The following is a 13,514-nucleotide window of genomic DNA, read 5'->3' on the forward strand; positions in this document are numbered from 1 at the left end:
CAGTTCTTAAGGACAAGCTGATGTTCGAATTGAATGTTGATTTTTTTTGTAGCTGGTTTTTAATTTTGTGAGTTGTACTTCTATGTTGAAGTTGTTGCATGGAATGTCTTACTTCTATGTTTCGATTTGAGATGCTCCTGGATATTGCTCATTGGGGAAATGAATTGTTGATATATACTCTCATGAAGTTGTCTGCCTCTTATGGTGGGTATCAGGTTGTTGTTGGTTTTGCAATTTGTTTTAGTTATTTTTTATTCTCTTTCAGAGCATTATTACTCTAGTATTTGTTGTCTTCTCACGTCTCTCTTTATAGGTATTTACTTTTTGTTTTGTGTGAAGTTGTAATCGAAGGCGGACCCAACTAGGGTCTAGTGGGGCAATCACTCTACGTCAAATTCAGATTTTTACTTATATAATATGACAATTTAATTTTTTGCCTCTCCTGAAATATCAAATTTTCCCCTTCTTAAATATCACTTTGTCTTTCATTATTCTAGCTCCCTCCTACCTTGGGTTTATTAGGATAATTTACCTCCCTAAAAAAAAAGACTAGTTAAGCCTCTGGTTATAATGTTTTGAATTTTGAACTCAATTTTTTGTTGAATAATATTTGGTGTGAGCCTCATTTTTCCCTATATATATATATATATATAATAAATAAAATAAAATAAAAAGACAGAGTGCTATTTGACTTTTCTTTCTAAACCAAAACGTGGTCAAAATAATGGTGTCTTGTCGCATAAAAATATCCGACGCAACAATAGTTGGACAAAAGAAGCGACATATAATTCACAACATAGGAAGATACACGTACTCATCACCTCCATGGCTTTTCATAGCATTTCAGTTTTCACCGCCTCACGAATCTCAAAGCATGATCCTAGAGTTTTCCTCTCATTATTTCGAGCTAGGAAGCCCGCATCAAATTCCGCGTTGCAGTGGCGCAAAGGATCAAGGGCCATGGAACCCGCCATCAAATCTGAAACAGTCAATGGACGGTTGATCTCACGTCTGGCTCCTACATTATAGTTCGGCCGACCGTCCACCCGCCCACTGATCACGTGATACACGTTCCCGCCGACTATTATACGCGTCCGGCGTATTGGAGAAGAAAGATTGCATCACCAATTTTAATTTCATGTTTTTTTTAGCTTATAAATTCCATAATTTTTTTTTTTTTTAATCTATTTGGTTTTATCACATGATTATGTCTAATTTTGAAAAATTAGAAGAAGATCAACATAATAAATTTTGGAAATTTACATTCGCGCCATGTAATTCTTACATATTTACATATCCAACACCCAAATTTTATGATCAATAAAATTAAAATATTTTAATTTTTAAATATTGTGATTTTATTTTTCAAAGTGATGATGATATAAATGAGGATGCTGTTAGCAGAATTCAAGTTGGTTGGTTGAAGCGGAGGAATGCAGCTATCTTATTGTGTTAAAGAAAAGCATCACTCAGATTTAAAGTAAAATTTTACAAGATGATGGCGAAACCTGCAATGCTCTATGGAGTAGAATATTGGCCTTTAAAAGAGAAGCATGAAACAAAGCTAAGAATTGCTGATATGAGAATACTGAAGTGGATGAGTGGCTTGAAACTTGGAGACAAAATGTGAAATGAATATACCCGTGATATGGCCGGTGTAGCACCAGTCACAGGCATAAAAAGAGAAAATTGTATTAGATGATTTGGTCACATTAAACGTTGTTCATCTGATGATTCGGTTAGGAGAGTAGATGTTTTAGATTTGAATTATTTTAAGAAAAATAAAGATACTTTGACATATTATATAAAAAATGATCTTAATCTATTAGAATTAAATGAAAATTTGACACTCAATAGGAGGCAATGGAGAAAAAATGATTCATGTAGCCGATCCAAATATACTGCATCACATAAGAAATAACACTATTTTAACTTTAAGAAGTGAATTACACTTCTGGGAGATTTGCTTACATATCACTCAATTCCTATGTATTTACATATCTAACACCTAAACCTCTAAATTTTTTACATATCACCTTACCTGTACATGAAAAGTTGCATCTTATATTTTGTTATTTTCAATGTGATATGAACATTTTGGGAGACAAATGTTTGAAAAAACAAAATCAGGAGTTAGATCTGTAAATAAATAGGAATTAAGTGGCATGAATGCAAATGACCCAACACTTTTTCATGTATACATGTAAACCTTCTTAACTATAAAAATTGCAAGTAATTTCTTTTCCATTTCAATTCATTTAATACGGCCGACGCTTCTTTCTTATTCGCCTTGCATGCTTCCTTCCCATTCCGTCTGATCGCACGCTCCTTCCCATTCCGTCTGATCTCACGCGAGAGGGAGAGGGAGAGGGAGGCCAAACCCTACGCTCAAATTCCGGCTTCAGGCAGTAATCTCTTCGGCGTTCCTTGTTTGGAGGTGTGATTTGAAAGAACTTTTTCTTATTCATTTCAAGTTTTTGATTGTTGTTTTTTCATAGATCTGTTGATGCTGTTTGGAATTGGGCATTTTGTAGATTATAATGTGGATAGATCCTGCAAAACCTATGTTCTTCTTTGCGATTATTTGTTTTTTTTCTTTTCTCTATGTCTCTCTCTTCTTTTTTTGGATTTGGCGGCATGTTCTAGGCCAAAGTTGGACCTTCTTTAGCGGCATTTTTCACTACCAATAATTTGATTCCGGGGACGAGGTTGCTTGCTTCAGTTGATCTGGAAATACTGTCCCACTTTTGGATCTGTTGGACGTAGAACTTGCTTGATAAGTTGTGGTCATGTTTCCTTTTTTGTTTTTGCCTGGAAATAAAGCGGAAAAAAACGTGGCAGGGATTCTAATAAGGCTCTGTTTTGAAGGAATGAAATGAAATCCAAGTAACTTACGTGTTGATTAGGATTAAAAAGTCATTGATTTGAGATTGTAAACTTCTTTTTCATTTCATTTTACTCGAATTTCTTTGTAGTCAAGAGTTTCAGTTGAGCTGGGGAAACGGAGAATCTTATAATTACTTAGAATTCATCAGAGAGAGAGAGAGAGAGAGAGAGAGAGAGAGAGAGAGGGAGGGAGGGATGTCATCTCTACAAGCATAGCCTCGTATATTCCCCTCTCTCTCTCTCCCTTCCCACCTCTCTGACTCTAAATTTAGATGATATCACCACTCACCAGTATAATTTATTCAGTTTACTACAATAAGAACTTGCATTACTTTTTGATCCCGTTAAAATTCAGTTAATACCTGCAGGAAAGTAATCCTCTGCCAAATATCAAAATTCGAAGCCTATGAAATTAATGCAATGGATGAATGAAGTGTGCGCAGACCTATGATTCAACAAACAAGACAATTTAATTGTTTTTCATTCTTCTCGTGGACAAGCTAATTCAACCCAAACCTATCCCATAAATGAAACCAACTTGGTTTAGTTTGTTTTTGCCAAAGTTAAAACTTTGGCAACTATATTTTGTACTTGTTTAGTAGACCTAAAAAGACTTGGGCATGTTGTATAAAATGTGATCTTAATTTATTAGAATTAAATGAAAATATGACACTCTATAGCACACATTAGAGGAAAAGGAATAATGTAGTATAAAAACTTGTTGTTACTTGTTGGTTGTCATTGTAGATTTTGTAGTTGTTGAACTTTGAAATTCAGTCTACTTGCAATTTTGATTATGGAATGGATGAGGAATCCATCCAAAATCCAATGCATTGTACTAGAACATTTATTTATAAAGTTTAAGGGTTTGAATTCTTAATAGAGATTAAAAACCTAAAACTTTAATCAGTTTTAATTGATTCTAGATGCAGTAGTTGAACAATAGATCAAAAACCATCACATTAATCTCTGTTAAAATTGAACTAGCCAACAAAATAGTTTAAGATTGGTTAAGTTTCTATGTTTTCAACTGATTTATGCACACCCATATAGTTATTAGTTAGAAAATATAAGCCTGTATCTTAAATTCTCTACTCTGCCTTAGATATATTGTTGGCACAGAAGTTTGTTCCCGTCAAAATTTATTGCTTTCAGCTTCACATGTTACATTTTAAGTTGAAATGCATATTGCTCTCCTAGTCCTTATTTGCAAGCCAAAACATTGCATCCACAAGTTCAGATGTGGTAGTTGTGTCTCCTCGTGCATTCATTTTGACTACGTAATCTTTGGTTTTATAGTGCTTTTTGAGAGTCCACATGTTCTTATGCCAGTTGTTGTCATAAGCACCTATGCCACTAGATAGGAATCCATAGCAATGGTAGTCAATTAGGAATTTTAATTTTTTTCCTATTGGATATGATGGAGATTAAATACTAGAAGCTAGTGGTACCCCTTAAGTTGCATTGACTCAGCGTCTGAGAGGTCCTTTTTTATACTTTTTCAATTTTTTTTTATAGAGAAGAAAGTCAAGTTGCTAGAACTTGTTAACAGTCATAGAAATGTAGAAGAGTACAATATCATATTAAATGTTTCATTATCATGGCAACTTGACTTTTGGACGATAGGAATTTGAGATGGCTTTCTATGAACTGAGGAAGTTAGTCAAGAAGTAATTGGAACAAGTTGGTTAAGAAGTCATGACACCTCACAAAAATGGTTTCATAGTAGACTTCCACCCTCTGAGGCGACTGCAAAATATAATAAATTTTTATCTTGGAAAAAAGGAATTGCCACGGCCACCTTGATAGTTCTTGGTTATTACTCTGTTGAGTGTCTCTAGCAGAAATAATGGATCACATCTGCAGTGAGGATCCGTTTTGGTGATCATCATTGATGAGGGATGGTGCTAATTCCAAAGGCCCATCATAATATTATATTTTTCACAGAAATCAAGGTCATGATACAAAAGTTAGTTGACAACTTTGTGATTTGGTGATAGAATTTATCAAATTGAGAAGCTAAATGAGTTCATCCTAGTTGTATTTGGGAAGCATGTCGGCAAAATGCCTATAAGGGAGCAATATGAACTAGCTTCCACACAAGCAATACACATCATTGGAGTGGTATCATCGATTTTTGGTGGGACGGGAGCTAGAGCTTCACGGTAGGTTAATCTGAAATAATTCATTTAGGAGAGGTTAACATAGCATCAACGCGAAGGTTTCTTGCAATGAAGTCACTGCCAATTTCTCTTAATGATGCTGATAGATCTGTGGATGAAAATTGCTATTAAAAATATTACTATAACGATGCAAGAATCATCACGACCTTTATCATTAACTGTCAAATTGATAGCATGTTGATTGGCAATAAAAGTTCTATTAAAATATTTAAAAATATTTTTTGGAAAAAAAGAATCTTGATTTCCTAAGTTTATGCGGCACTGCTAAGACATTTTACGATTTCTATGGTTGACACATGGAAATATAAGAAGTAATCACATTGCTAAGCACTCGGGGAGAACAAATACTTGGATTGACTTCGTTATAATCAAACATTCGATAACTTGCTTTGACTTTTTTGATTATATGCCCTTCGACACCTTTAAAGTGGTAGTTTCAACTTTCATGTCATTGTAAAATTTCCAGCATTAGGACGAATTGTCACTATCCTAGGAAATTTATTTCAATCAGGACTATGCTATTTGAAAGCTTTGGAAAATATTCAGTGGGAGGTTTGGTGACTTGATGTTTAGAGAAGCATTTGCTTGAGACCTCCTAGGCAGTTAAGGAAGCTGTCATTTCAAAAGAAGATCAAACTTGTGCAGTCAAAATCCACAGCTCATTTGACCCAAAGCAACAAGAACTAATCAACATTATTTGCTCAAATGATAAAGCTTTTGCCAAGTCAGCTACAAAAATTTTAACATTACATGTTATAGACTCAATTTCGATAAATCTGAGGCCAATAGAATGAAAATTTAGTAAGTCATTGCTACTTTGGATGTATTGATTTGTTGTGATGTTCGAAAGTTAAGAGTTGGGTTTTATCCTAGAAGTGTGGTACTTGAATCAAATTTTGAATGTGGCGGTGATCCATAAATCAAATGAGAAATGGAGAATGTGTATAGATTTTACTAATATAAACTCGGTCTATGTTGAAGACGGCTATCCTCTTCCAAGAATCATTGCATTTGGTTGACTCCACAATCAGTTTTCCAATGAAGAGCAGTCATGATATGTTTTCGGACTATCATCAAATAAAAATGTATCCAATCGATTGTATAAAGACAATATTTATAAATGCTATTGACTGTACCCTACAAAATCAAGCCATTTTATTTGATAATGCAAGAGAAATATGCCAAAGAACGATTGATTGCATTTTCAAAGAGCAAATAGATTAGATCATTGAAGTTTATGTTAATGACTTGCTGGTAAAGAACAAAACTTTGGCTCAATGCATTCAAGGTTTCCTAGCTAAATAACTCTGAAGAAGTACAACATGCATTTGAATACATTGAAATGTAAAGGTAAAGTCAGTATTTCCTTCTAACCCCTGAGATAATCAAAATAGATCCGGATAAAGTGATATCTATCTTGGAGATGCTACCATTGAAGATAGTACAATAACTTTAGCGACATATAGAATAATCATGAGCTTAATCTATTTCATCTCAAAGTTTAGAGATAAGTGCGCACAATTCTTCATAGTTCTTAAAAGTACTAAGCACTTTAAATCCATGTTTTCTCTCCACATGTACTCCAAAACTCTCTAACTTGGCGATGAATTGATGCTATATCTGAGAGTAGGGGAACATTATATTAGCATTTGTTTTTTATTATGAAAGAGAGAAAAATAATGATCAATTTATTATGTTATAAAATTTTTGAAGAAGCTGAATTGAGATATTTAATCATGGAGAATTTGGCCTTGACTTAGTCATTATTGTTGTGTTATTTCTCCCTTGTTTTTACACATATTCAATTCACCTCAGTTCATCTATTGAAGGCAAGTGTCAAAACTAGATTCCTCAAAGCGGCTTCTGAAATGGTCAATGGAACTAAATGAATTCTCGGTTTCTTACACTTTGACTACCATCAAGGTGTAGTAGTCATTAATTGATTTTCTAGCCTGATTTTGAAATTAAATTGGTACTGAAAATGATTTACTCTTACCTCTTTATATTGATAATGCCTTTGAAATCCAAGAAGTTGGAATTTGAATAATATTAAAAATCTCAGTAGGCATTATATTTATCTATGCAATAAAAATTTATTTTCAAGTTATAGTAATCAAGCCAAATATGAGACATTTCTTGTAGGGTTATTTTATTTTATTTTGTTTTATTTTATTTTATTTTGCGCTGCGCATATGGATAAAGTATTCAATTGTCTTTTCTGGCTATCTACTCATAATAAATTAGGTGAATGGGGAGTACGTGGCAAGAGGAGAGGTTATGCAACAATGTACACTCAAAGTCAAAATTAAAATGGACATATTTGATATTTTTTACTAGAGCGAATGCCTAGAAAATTCAGTCAACTCATTGACTTCCTTTCAAAGAATGAACATTAGCATAGATGACTAGTTTTGGACTTACTTTTTCGAGCATTAACGAAGCAGAATTAATGCATTGGTAAGACACACGAATCTGGATCAATCTTTTTATTGAATATTTGACCTTTAGAAAAATCTTAACCCACTCTCCAAAAGATCATAGCATATTTAAAATGAAAGCTATCTAATATTTTCTTATTGATGGAGAATTATTTAGAAAGTTTGTTAGTTCCACCGCCTCAAATGTGTATGTAAGAATGAAAATGCCAACATTTTAGAGTTCGTTCAGGAGAACATGAAAGTCGTTCAGGTTAAAATAAACTTATCAATAGAATCTTGATGAAAGGTTATTTTTTACCAACACAGAAAAAATATGGATTAATCTTCAAAATGGTGCGTTCAATTTAAAAAATTTGCTCCAATATAACTCTAGCATTCACATAAGCTGCAGCCATATGTCAGGCTTATCTTCGATGTAAACATTCGCCCTAATGTAGATCTACTGTATACCCTTTGGTCTAACTGTTTACTTTTAATTCTATAAGTGGTTAGATTTATTAAAATCGAACATTTAAGTGCTCTCTTGAAGCGATGCGGTGTGAAGCTACGGAGTCTGATTCACATCCTTGCACGCACAACGAGTTGGGGAATTGTACCGATTGCATGGAGCACTATGCGCTGCCGTCGTTCAGATTCGGAGGTGTAGATCATTTCATAATATAAAACTTCGTATCTTCACAACTTGCTTCTTAACATTCACACCTTTGTATTTTCAAATAAAACCAAAAAACTATTGTGGCTGTCAGGCTCTCACCAGCGACTATGTGAGCGGCCTTCGACTGCCCCTCACTAGCGACTATGTGAGCGGCCTTCTTCCCAAGCAGGAGTGGATCAATTGCTCAATTCAAAGAAACTTAGTTATAGTTTGTTTTTTTAAAAAGTTATTCTGAGAATCTTTACGGGTTAATAATTAGCACTTTTATTTGTAAAGAAAATCAATAGTTTTAGCAAAATTTTTATTTGAAGTTTTTTATTTTATTTAGAGTTTATTAATTAACATTTACTTTCAAATGCCATTTTTATTTTATTTGTGCAAACATTTTCGGTACCAACCTTTTGAGTTGCACTTAAAAGTTGCTGATAGTTAATTAGATTATTTCATTGCAAGATTCAGCTGAATGATCACTTTGGAGATGAATTTGTTGTCACATAGCTTCCATGCACTTTATTTTTTGAGGAGCCTTTTTGCACTTTGTTTTTTATTTGCTTTGGAGATGAATTTGTTGTCACATAGCTTTCAATGCTTTGTAGTTGATCACAACCAATGTACCATCTCCTCAAGATAAATTTTAAAATTTTAGTCTCTTGTTCTTTACTTAATGGGACACATTGGAGAAAAAGTATTCATTTAGCTGACCTTACTTAGTTGGCTAAACACTTGTTGTTATTGTTGTAGCTCTCTTGTTCTTTCCTGGTCACTTCGAAGAGATAGAAGAATCGGAAAATTACCCAAAGTCACTCCGGTCAACTTAGGGGTCAAGTTGGTACTCATTAGAAGGCTACTGAACATATCTACTTAGTACTTGACCTCTTTATTTGACACTTGAACTTGTCTCTGAACAATATTGAAGTTGATTAAAATAAGAATTATACTCAATGTGGAGACTTATGGACTAAGCCATGAACTTAGCCTGTTGATTTGCCTTAACATCTATAGCTAATTGCTATTCCGTAAAGTACTTGCGAGGCGTATAATGAATTTGCTATAGGCAAGGCAGTCTTTTCCTCAAAGATCGACATTGTTCAGTTGCAGTTATTGATGTAATTACATAATAACATGTTAGGTAGACCTATTCATTTTTACAAGCTGCTTTGTTAAGCATTACAATGTAATTCTGTGTATTACTTAAATGTACCATTTCCTATAGCATTGACATTGACTTGTTCCTATAAATAAGGATCATGAGATGAGCCTGGCACATTCTAACTCAGTTTGGTTTACTCAAGAACATAAGTCTGTACTTTCTGACAACTAATGCAAATCATAGAGTTTTTCTTCCTAAGCTCTTTCTCTCTCTCTCTCTCTCTTATTTTTTCTCTTGATCTTTCTCCATTCTTGTTAGTATAGTTTTGATGTTATCCATAGACAATTTCGGATTCAACATGAATGCTATATGCACTTCATCCACTTGTAATGATTACAAAAAGAGCGGCATTTTTGATATTCTCAAGACCTTTTATTATTTCAAAATACTGTAGTAATAAGTTTTTCATAATTTTAAGCATGAACATTTTAATGCTCTCCATTTTATACACTTTATATTATCATGAACCTCATTTGTTTTCTTTTTTGGCAGGCACATTTTGATATTCTTGTGGAGAGAATAATTTGTCAGCTAGAACAGATTGCTCAAGGACTTTTCTGACTATAAGAAAAACTCATTTGCAGCAGCTGCTTGCTTTTTCGTGATATGAATTTTGATGATGGAAACCCTCATATATTTTCAATGGATTCCAATGTGTTAAATGGATTTGGGGTTAATTATTTATCACATTTATGTTCACTTGTGGATTTCTCATTGCTCAATTCCAACCATTTAGTCATTTCTGGAAGTGGAGCTCTTCAAGAAGCATTCAATTGTATTTCCAAGTTTGCGGGGGCACTGTTTATCTGGTTATCAACCTGTTCAAATCCCGGTAGAGGTCGTAAAATTTTAAGAAGCATCTCACGAGGATCAAATATTAAAAATCATAAAGCTTGTTCTGAAATTAAACATATTGCTAGGACTAACAAAATAAAGATATTGCCCTTTTTTTCTGGGGCAGATTTGCATTCTGTAATTCCATTTGTCTTTTCCAAGTTTGCTAATTCAACAGCTACTAGGCTATGGAAAGAATTTGGATCATGCCAAGCTTTTCCTGTGCTGTCATTAGCTGCTGCTCTTGTACCTCCTTTCGAAAATCTGTAAGTGTTCTTCTTCATGGTTCATCTAGCAAGATTTCTATACAATATTCTGTAGTCTCCTTTAACTCTGTGCAAATAAAACCTTTAGGCTTTTCATATCTATTGTGCTATATGTATTTTTTTCCATGGGTTGTATTCGCTGAAAGATTTTGTGCAAGGTTTCCCACTACGGGAACATCTGATTTTCTTTCTGTTTTTGGAAGGTCGGCAAAAGTGCTATCGGACTCCATCCAGCTTGGAATGGTTGGTGATCAGATTGGTGAACATGTGTTTTTACAAAACAAAGAGGAAGGCAACCAAGTTTGTGACACGTGCATTATACCAGGCAGAACTTTGTCTAGAGATGCAGTTGAACCAAAAACTGGGATTTCATTTCCAACAGTTCTGGACAAACCTTTATCTGGCGAGGTTACTTCTAATCTCACTGCAGAGGTGGTTATGTGCCCTAATATTGTACTATTTTAATTTCTGTACTTATTTCTTCTGGCAACTCACATATGCTATTCAACCACCCATGGGCAGCTGGTCACCTGTTTTATTCCATTTGTGATATTTGATATTTGATAAACAGTTATTGGAATGTTTGCACTATTAATAAAATTGACCTTGACATTTGAATTACTTTACCTTATCTAGTAATCAATTTTTGTGTTATAATTTAAAATTTTTTTATTTGAAAATTATAAGTTTTTTTCAGTCATTATACTTCATGATGCGGGAGGGACGCATAAATCCCGTGATTGATGCGTGATGTGGGAAGCTCCGCGTTGGAAGCTGCTCCTGTAATCTGTCCATGTTTTTTTTTTACGCTGAGTCGACTAGTCCTTTTGGGCTACTCCTAATTATCCTATTTGCTATATTGTTTTTGTGATTTAAGTTGACAATTTTACATATGTTTTGTTTAGCACAACCATCAACTTTTAGTGTTCCACTTCTAGGGTTGTAAACCGAAGGCGAGAAGGTGCTCTGACTGTAATTCGTTTGAGGTGGTAACCATCTCCCAAAGATCAAATGGTTCTCCAACTATAGTTTGATCCCGTCAAGAAATTTATCCCGATTTCCCATCCTTTGCAACCCTCCCTTCGCTACTACCGCCGCCTTTCCTTGTTGTCGAAACCACCAGTCAGCACTAATGTTGTCTTCTTGCAACTCTACCTACCAGCCATCACCTCCTCCACCTACTATCATCCTTTCCAGCCACCTATCACCTTGTTGCAACTCATTCCAGCTGCCTGTCTCAGCTATTCAACCACCCCCCTTACTACTGAAGCCTCTGGACGACCCTCCCTTTGTTGTCTTCCCCTCCACTGTAGATGTCATTCCCGCTCACTGCCACCACCCCTAACAGTTGTTCCCGATTGTTTTCTTTTGTTTCAGCCGCTCAGCCTGCCATTTCTCTCATTCCAACTTGTTGTCATTGCTACATCTGTCATGCAACGCGAGATGGAGTAGTTAGGCATATGAGGGTGGCCAGGGGTTCGTATCATAGCCTCTACATAATCTTTCGAAGAATGGCGGACGACTATTGTGCTAGGGTTTTGAATGGCGATCGCCATTGATTTTGTTGCTCGAAGCTTCCGCTCCTTTCTCCTTCATCGGCTCGCACTTGTCTTCGTCGGCTTGCGCTCGTCGGCCTTCGTCTGTGTCTCGACGATGACGCTTTCGCTTCTGCTCGACGCGTTCGCTTCTGACATAGCCACTCATCCGTTTGTCTTTTGACAGAGCCGCTCGACGCATTTGCTTCTGACAGAGCCGCTCGACGCGTCTTCTGCTCGGCTCTGCCTCTGGCACATCTGTGACAGACCCGCTTGTCATTCACTGTTCTTCACTGTAGCTCAACGCAGACAGCTCTCCTTGCTCTGATGGCTTTTCCTTCTTGTTTGGTTGAGTCGGACAAAGTTCCCATTTGCCCACGAATTGGGTAACCCTCAGGTAGAATCTGCAGTGGGATTCCCCTCAAGTTATTAGGAATCTCGTGAGGGCACAAATGGTTGTACTTTTATTAAGAAGGAAAGTAGGAAAGATGGAAAAACAACAATCTTTTTCTTTGAATCAGAAATTTCTACCATGACGGAAAAATTCAAGTTTGCTCTTATTGAAAAATTTCAGTGGGGGCACCCTCTTATTGATGTTATTAGAAAGAGAGTTGATGATCTTAAGCTAGCAGACAAGTGGAAAGTGCGACTCATGGATATGAGACATGTGTTGATCCAACTAACAGTGGTTGAAGTCTACACCAGAATTTTCTCTAAGAAATATCTTAATATCAAAGGTAAATCAATGAAGTTACTCAAGTGGTCTTCTAATTTGACCAAAATCATGAAACTCCCACTGTACCGGTATGGTTTAGTTTACCTGGTCTCAAGCTGCATTTTTTTCATCATCAGGTTCTCTACTCTATTGGGGTCATTTTTGGGGATCCTTTGAAACTAGATCTGCCTACTTTCAACCTAATCAGACCCTCGGTGGCCAAAATACTTGTGGAAATGGATATTACTTTATCTGATGTTACTGAAGTCTGGTTGGACACAACCATAATGGATATTGGCAACAAATCGTCATGGAACACAAACCCCCATATTGTACCCATTGTAAGATGTTTGGTCATATCCTTGCTAAATGCCACAAATTTCATCCTAATTTGAAATCTAAGGTTGAAGTGAATAAGAATGGGTCTAACTCCACTGCTGTGGACATTTTAGTTCCACCTGAGGAAGATATACCAGACAGGAGGTGTTTGTTGCACCTGAGGACCCCCCTATGAGACAGCTGTTACTGTTACTGCAAGTGATGCGATGCTGACACCTACAAACTCCATACAAAATAATACTGATGGACTATTATCTATAAATGATAGTGTTCGGACTGATAATCAGGAGAGCCTCGCAGCTCCACTTCTTCAAGAAGTATCCGGTGTAGTGACAACTCATACTTCACATATTGTAGAACCTATTGTGGGTAGAACCTTCTGCTTTAGCTCTACCCCATCAGGCGGATTCTTCGGAGGAGGAATGACATGTTTACACTTCCAGGAGGAAGAAAAAGAATGAAGATCTACTAGAGCTCGGGAGTTTTATGGATGATACTTTGGTTACTACGGGT

The 13,514-nt window shown here is 35.7% G+C and overlaps 1 protein-coding gene across 3 annotated transcripts in view; it reads left to right on the forward strand.

Moving 5' to 3' along the window:
* Nucleotides 1–2,249: 2,249 nt before the first annotated feature.
* Nucleotides 2,250–13,514, forward strand: part of LOC110026033 (fatty-acid-binding protein 2) — a 19,491-nt gene continuing 8,226 nt past the window's right edge. Inside the window, exons 1-3 of one of the 3 annotated variants that reach the window (XM_020726784.1) lie at nt 2,250–2,437; nt 9,805–10,412; nt 10,616–10,844. In XM_020726784.1, the coding sequence (XP_020582443.1) occupies nt 9,919–10,412; nt 10,616–10,844 (723 nt within the window). In that variant the 5' untranslated portion in view covers nt 2,250–2,437; nt 9,805–9,918. The remainder of the gene's footprint in view (nt 2,438–9,804; nt 10,413–10,615; nt 10,845–13,514) is intronic. The other 2 variants (XM_020726783.1, XM_020726782.1) reach the window with 2 other exon arrangements.

This window comes from Phalaenopsis equestris, unplaced genomic scaffold (genome assembly GCF_001263595.1).
Source record: "Phalaenopsis equestris unplaced genomic scaffold, ASM126359v1 Scaffold000347, whole genome shotgun sequence".
NCBI lineage: Eukaryota > Viridiplantae > Streptophyta > Magnoliopsida > Asparagales > Orchidaceae > Phalaenopsis > Phalaenopsis equestris.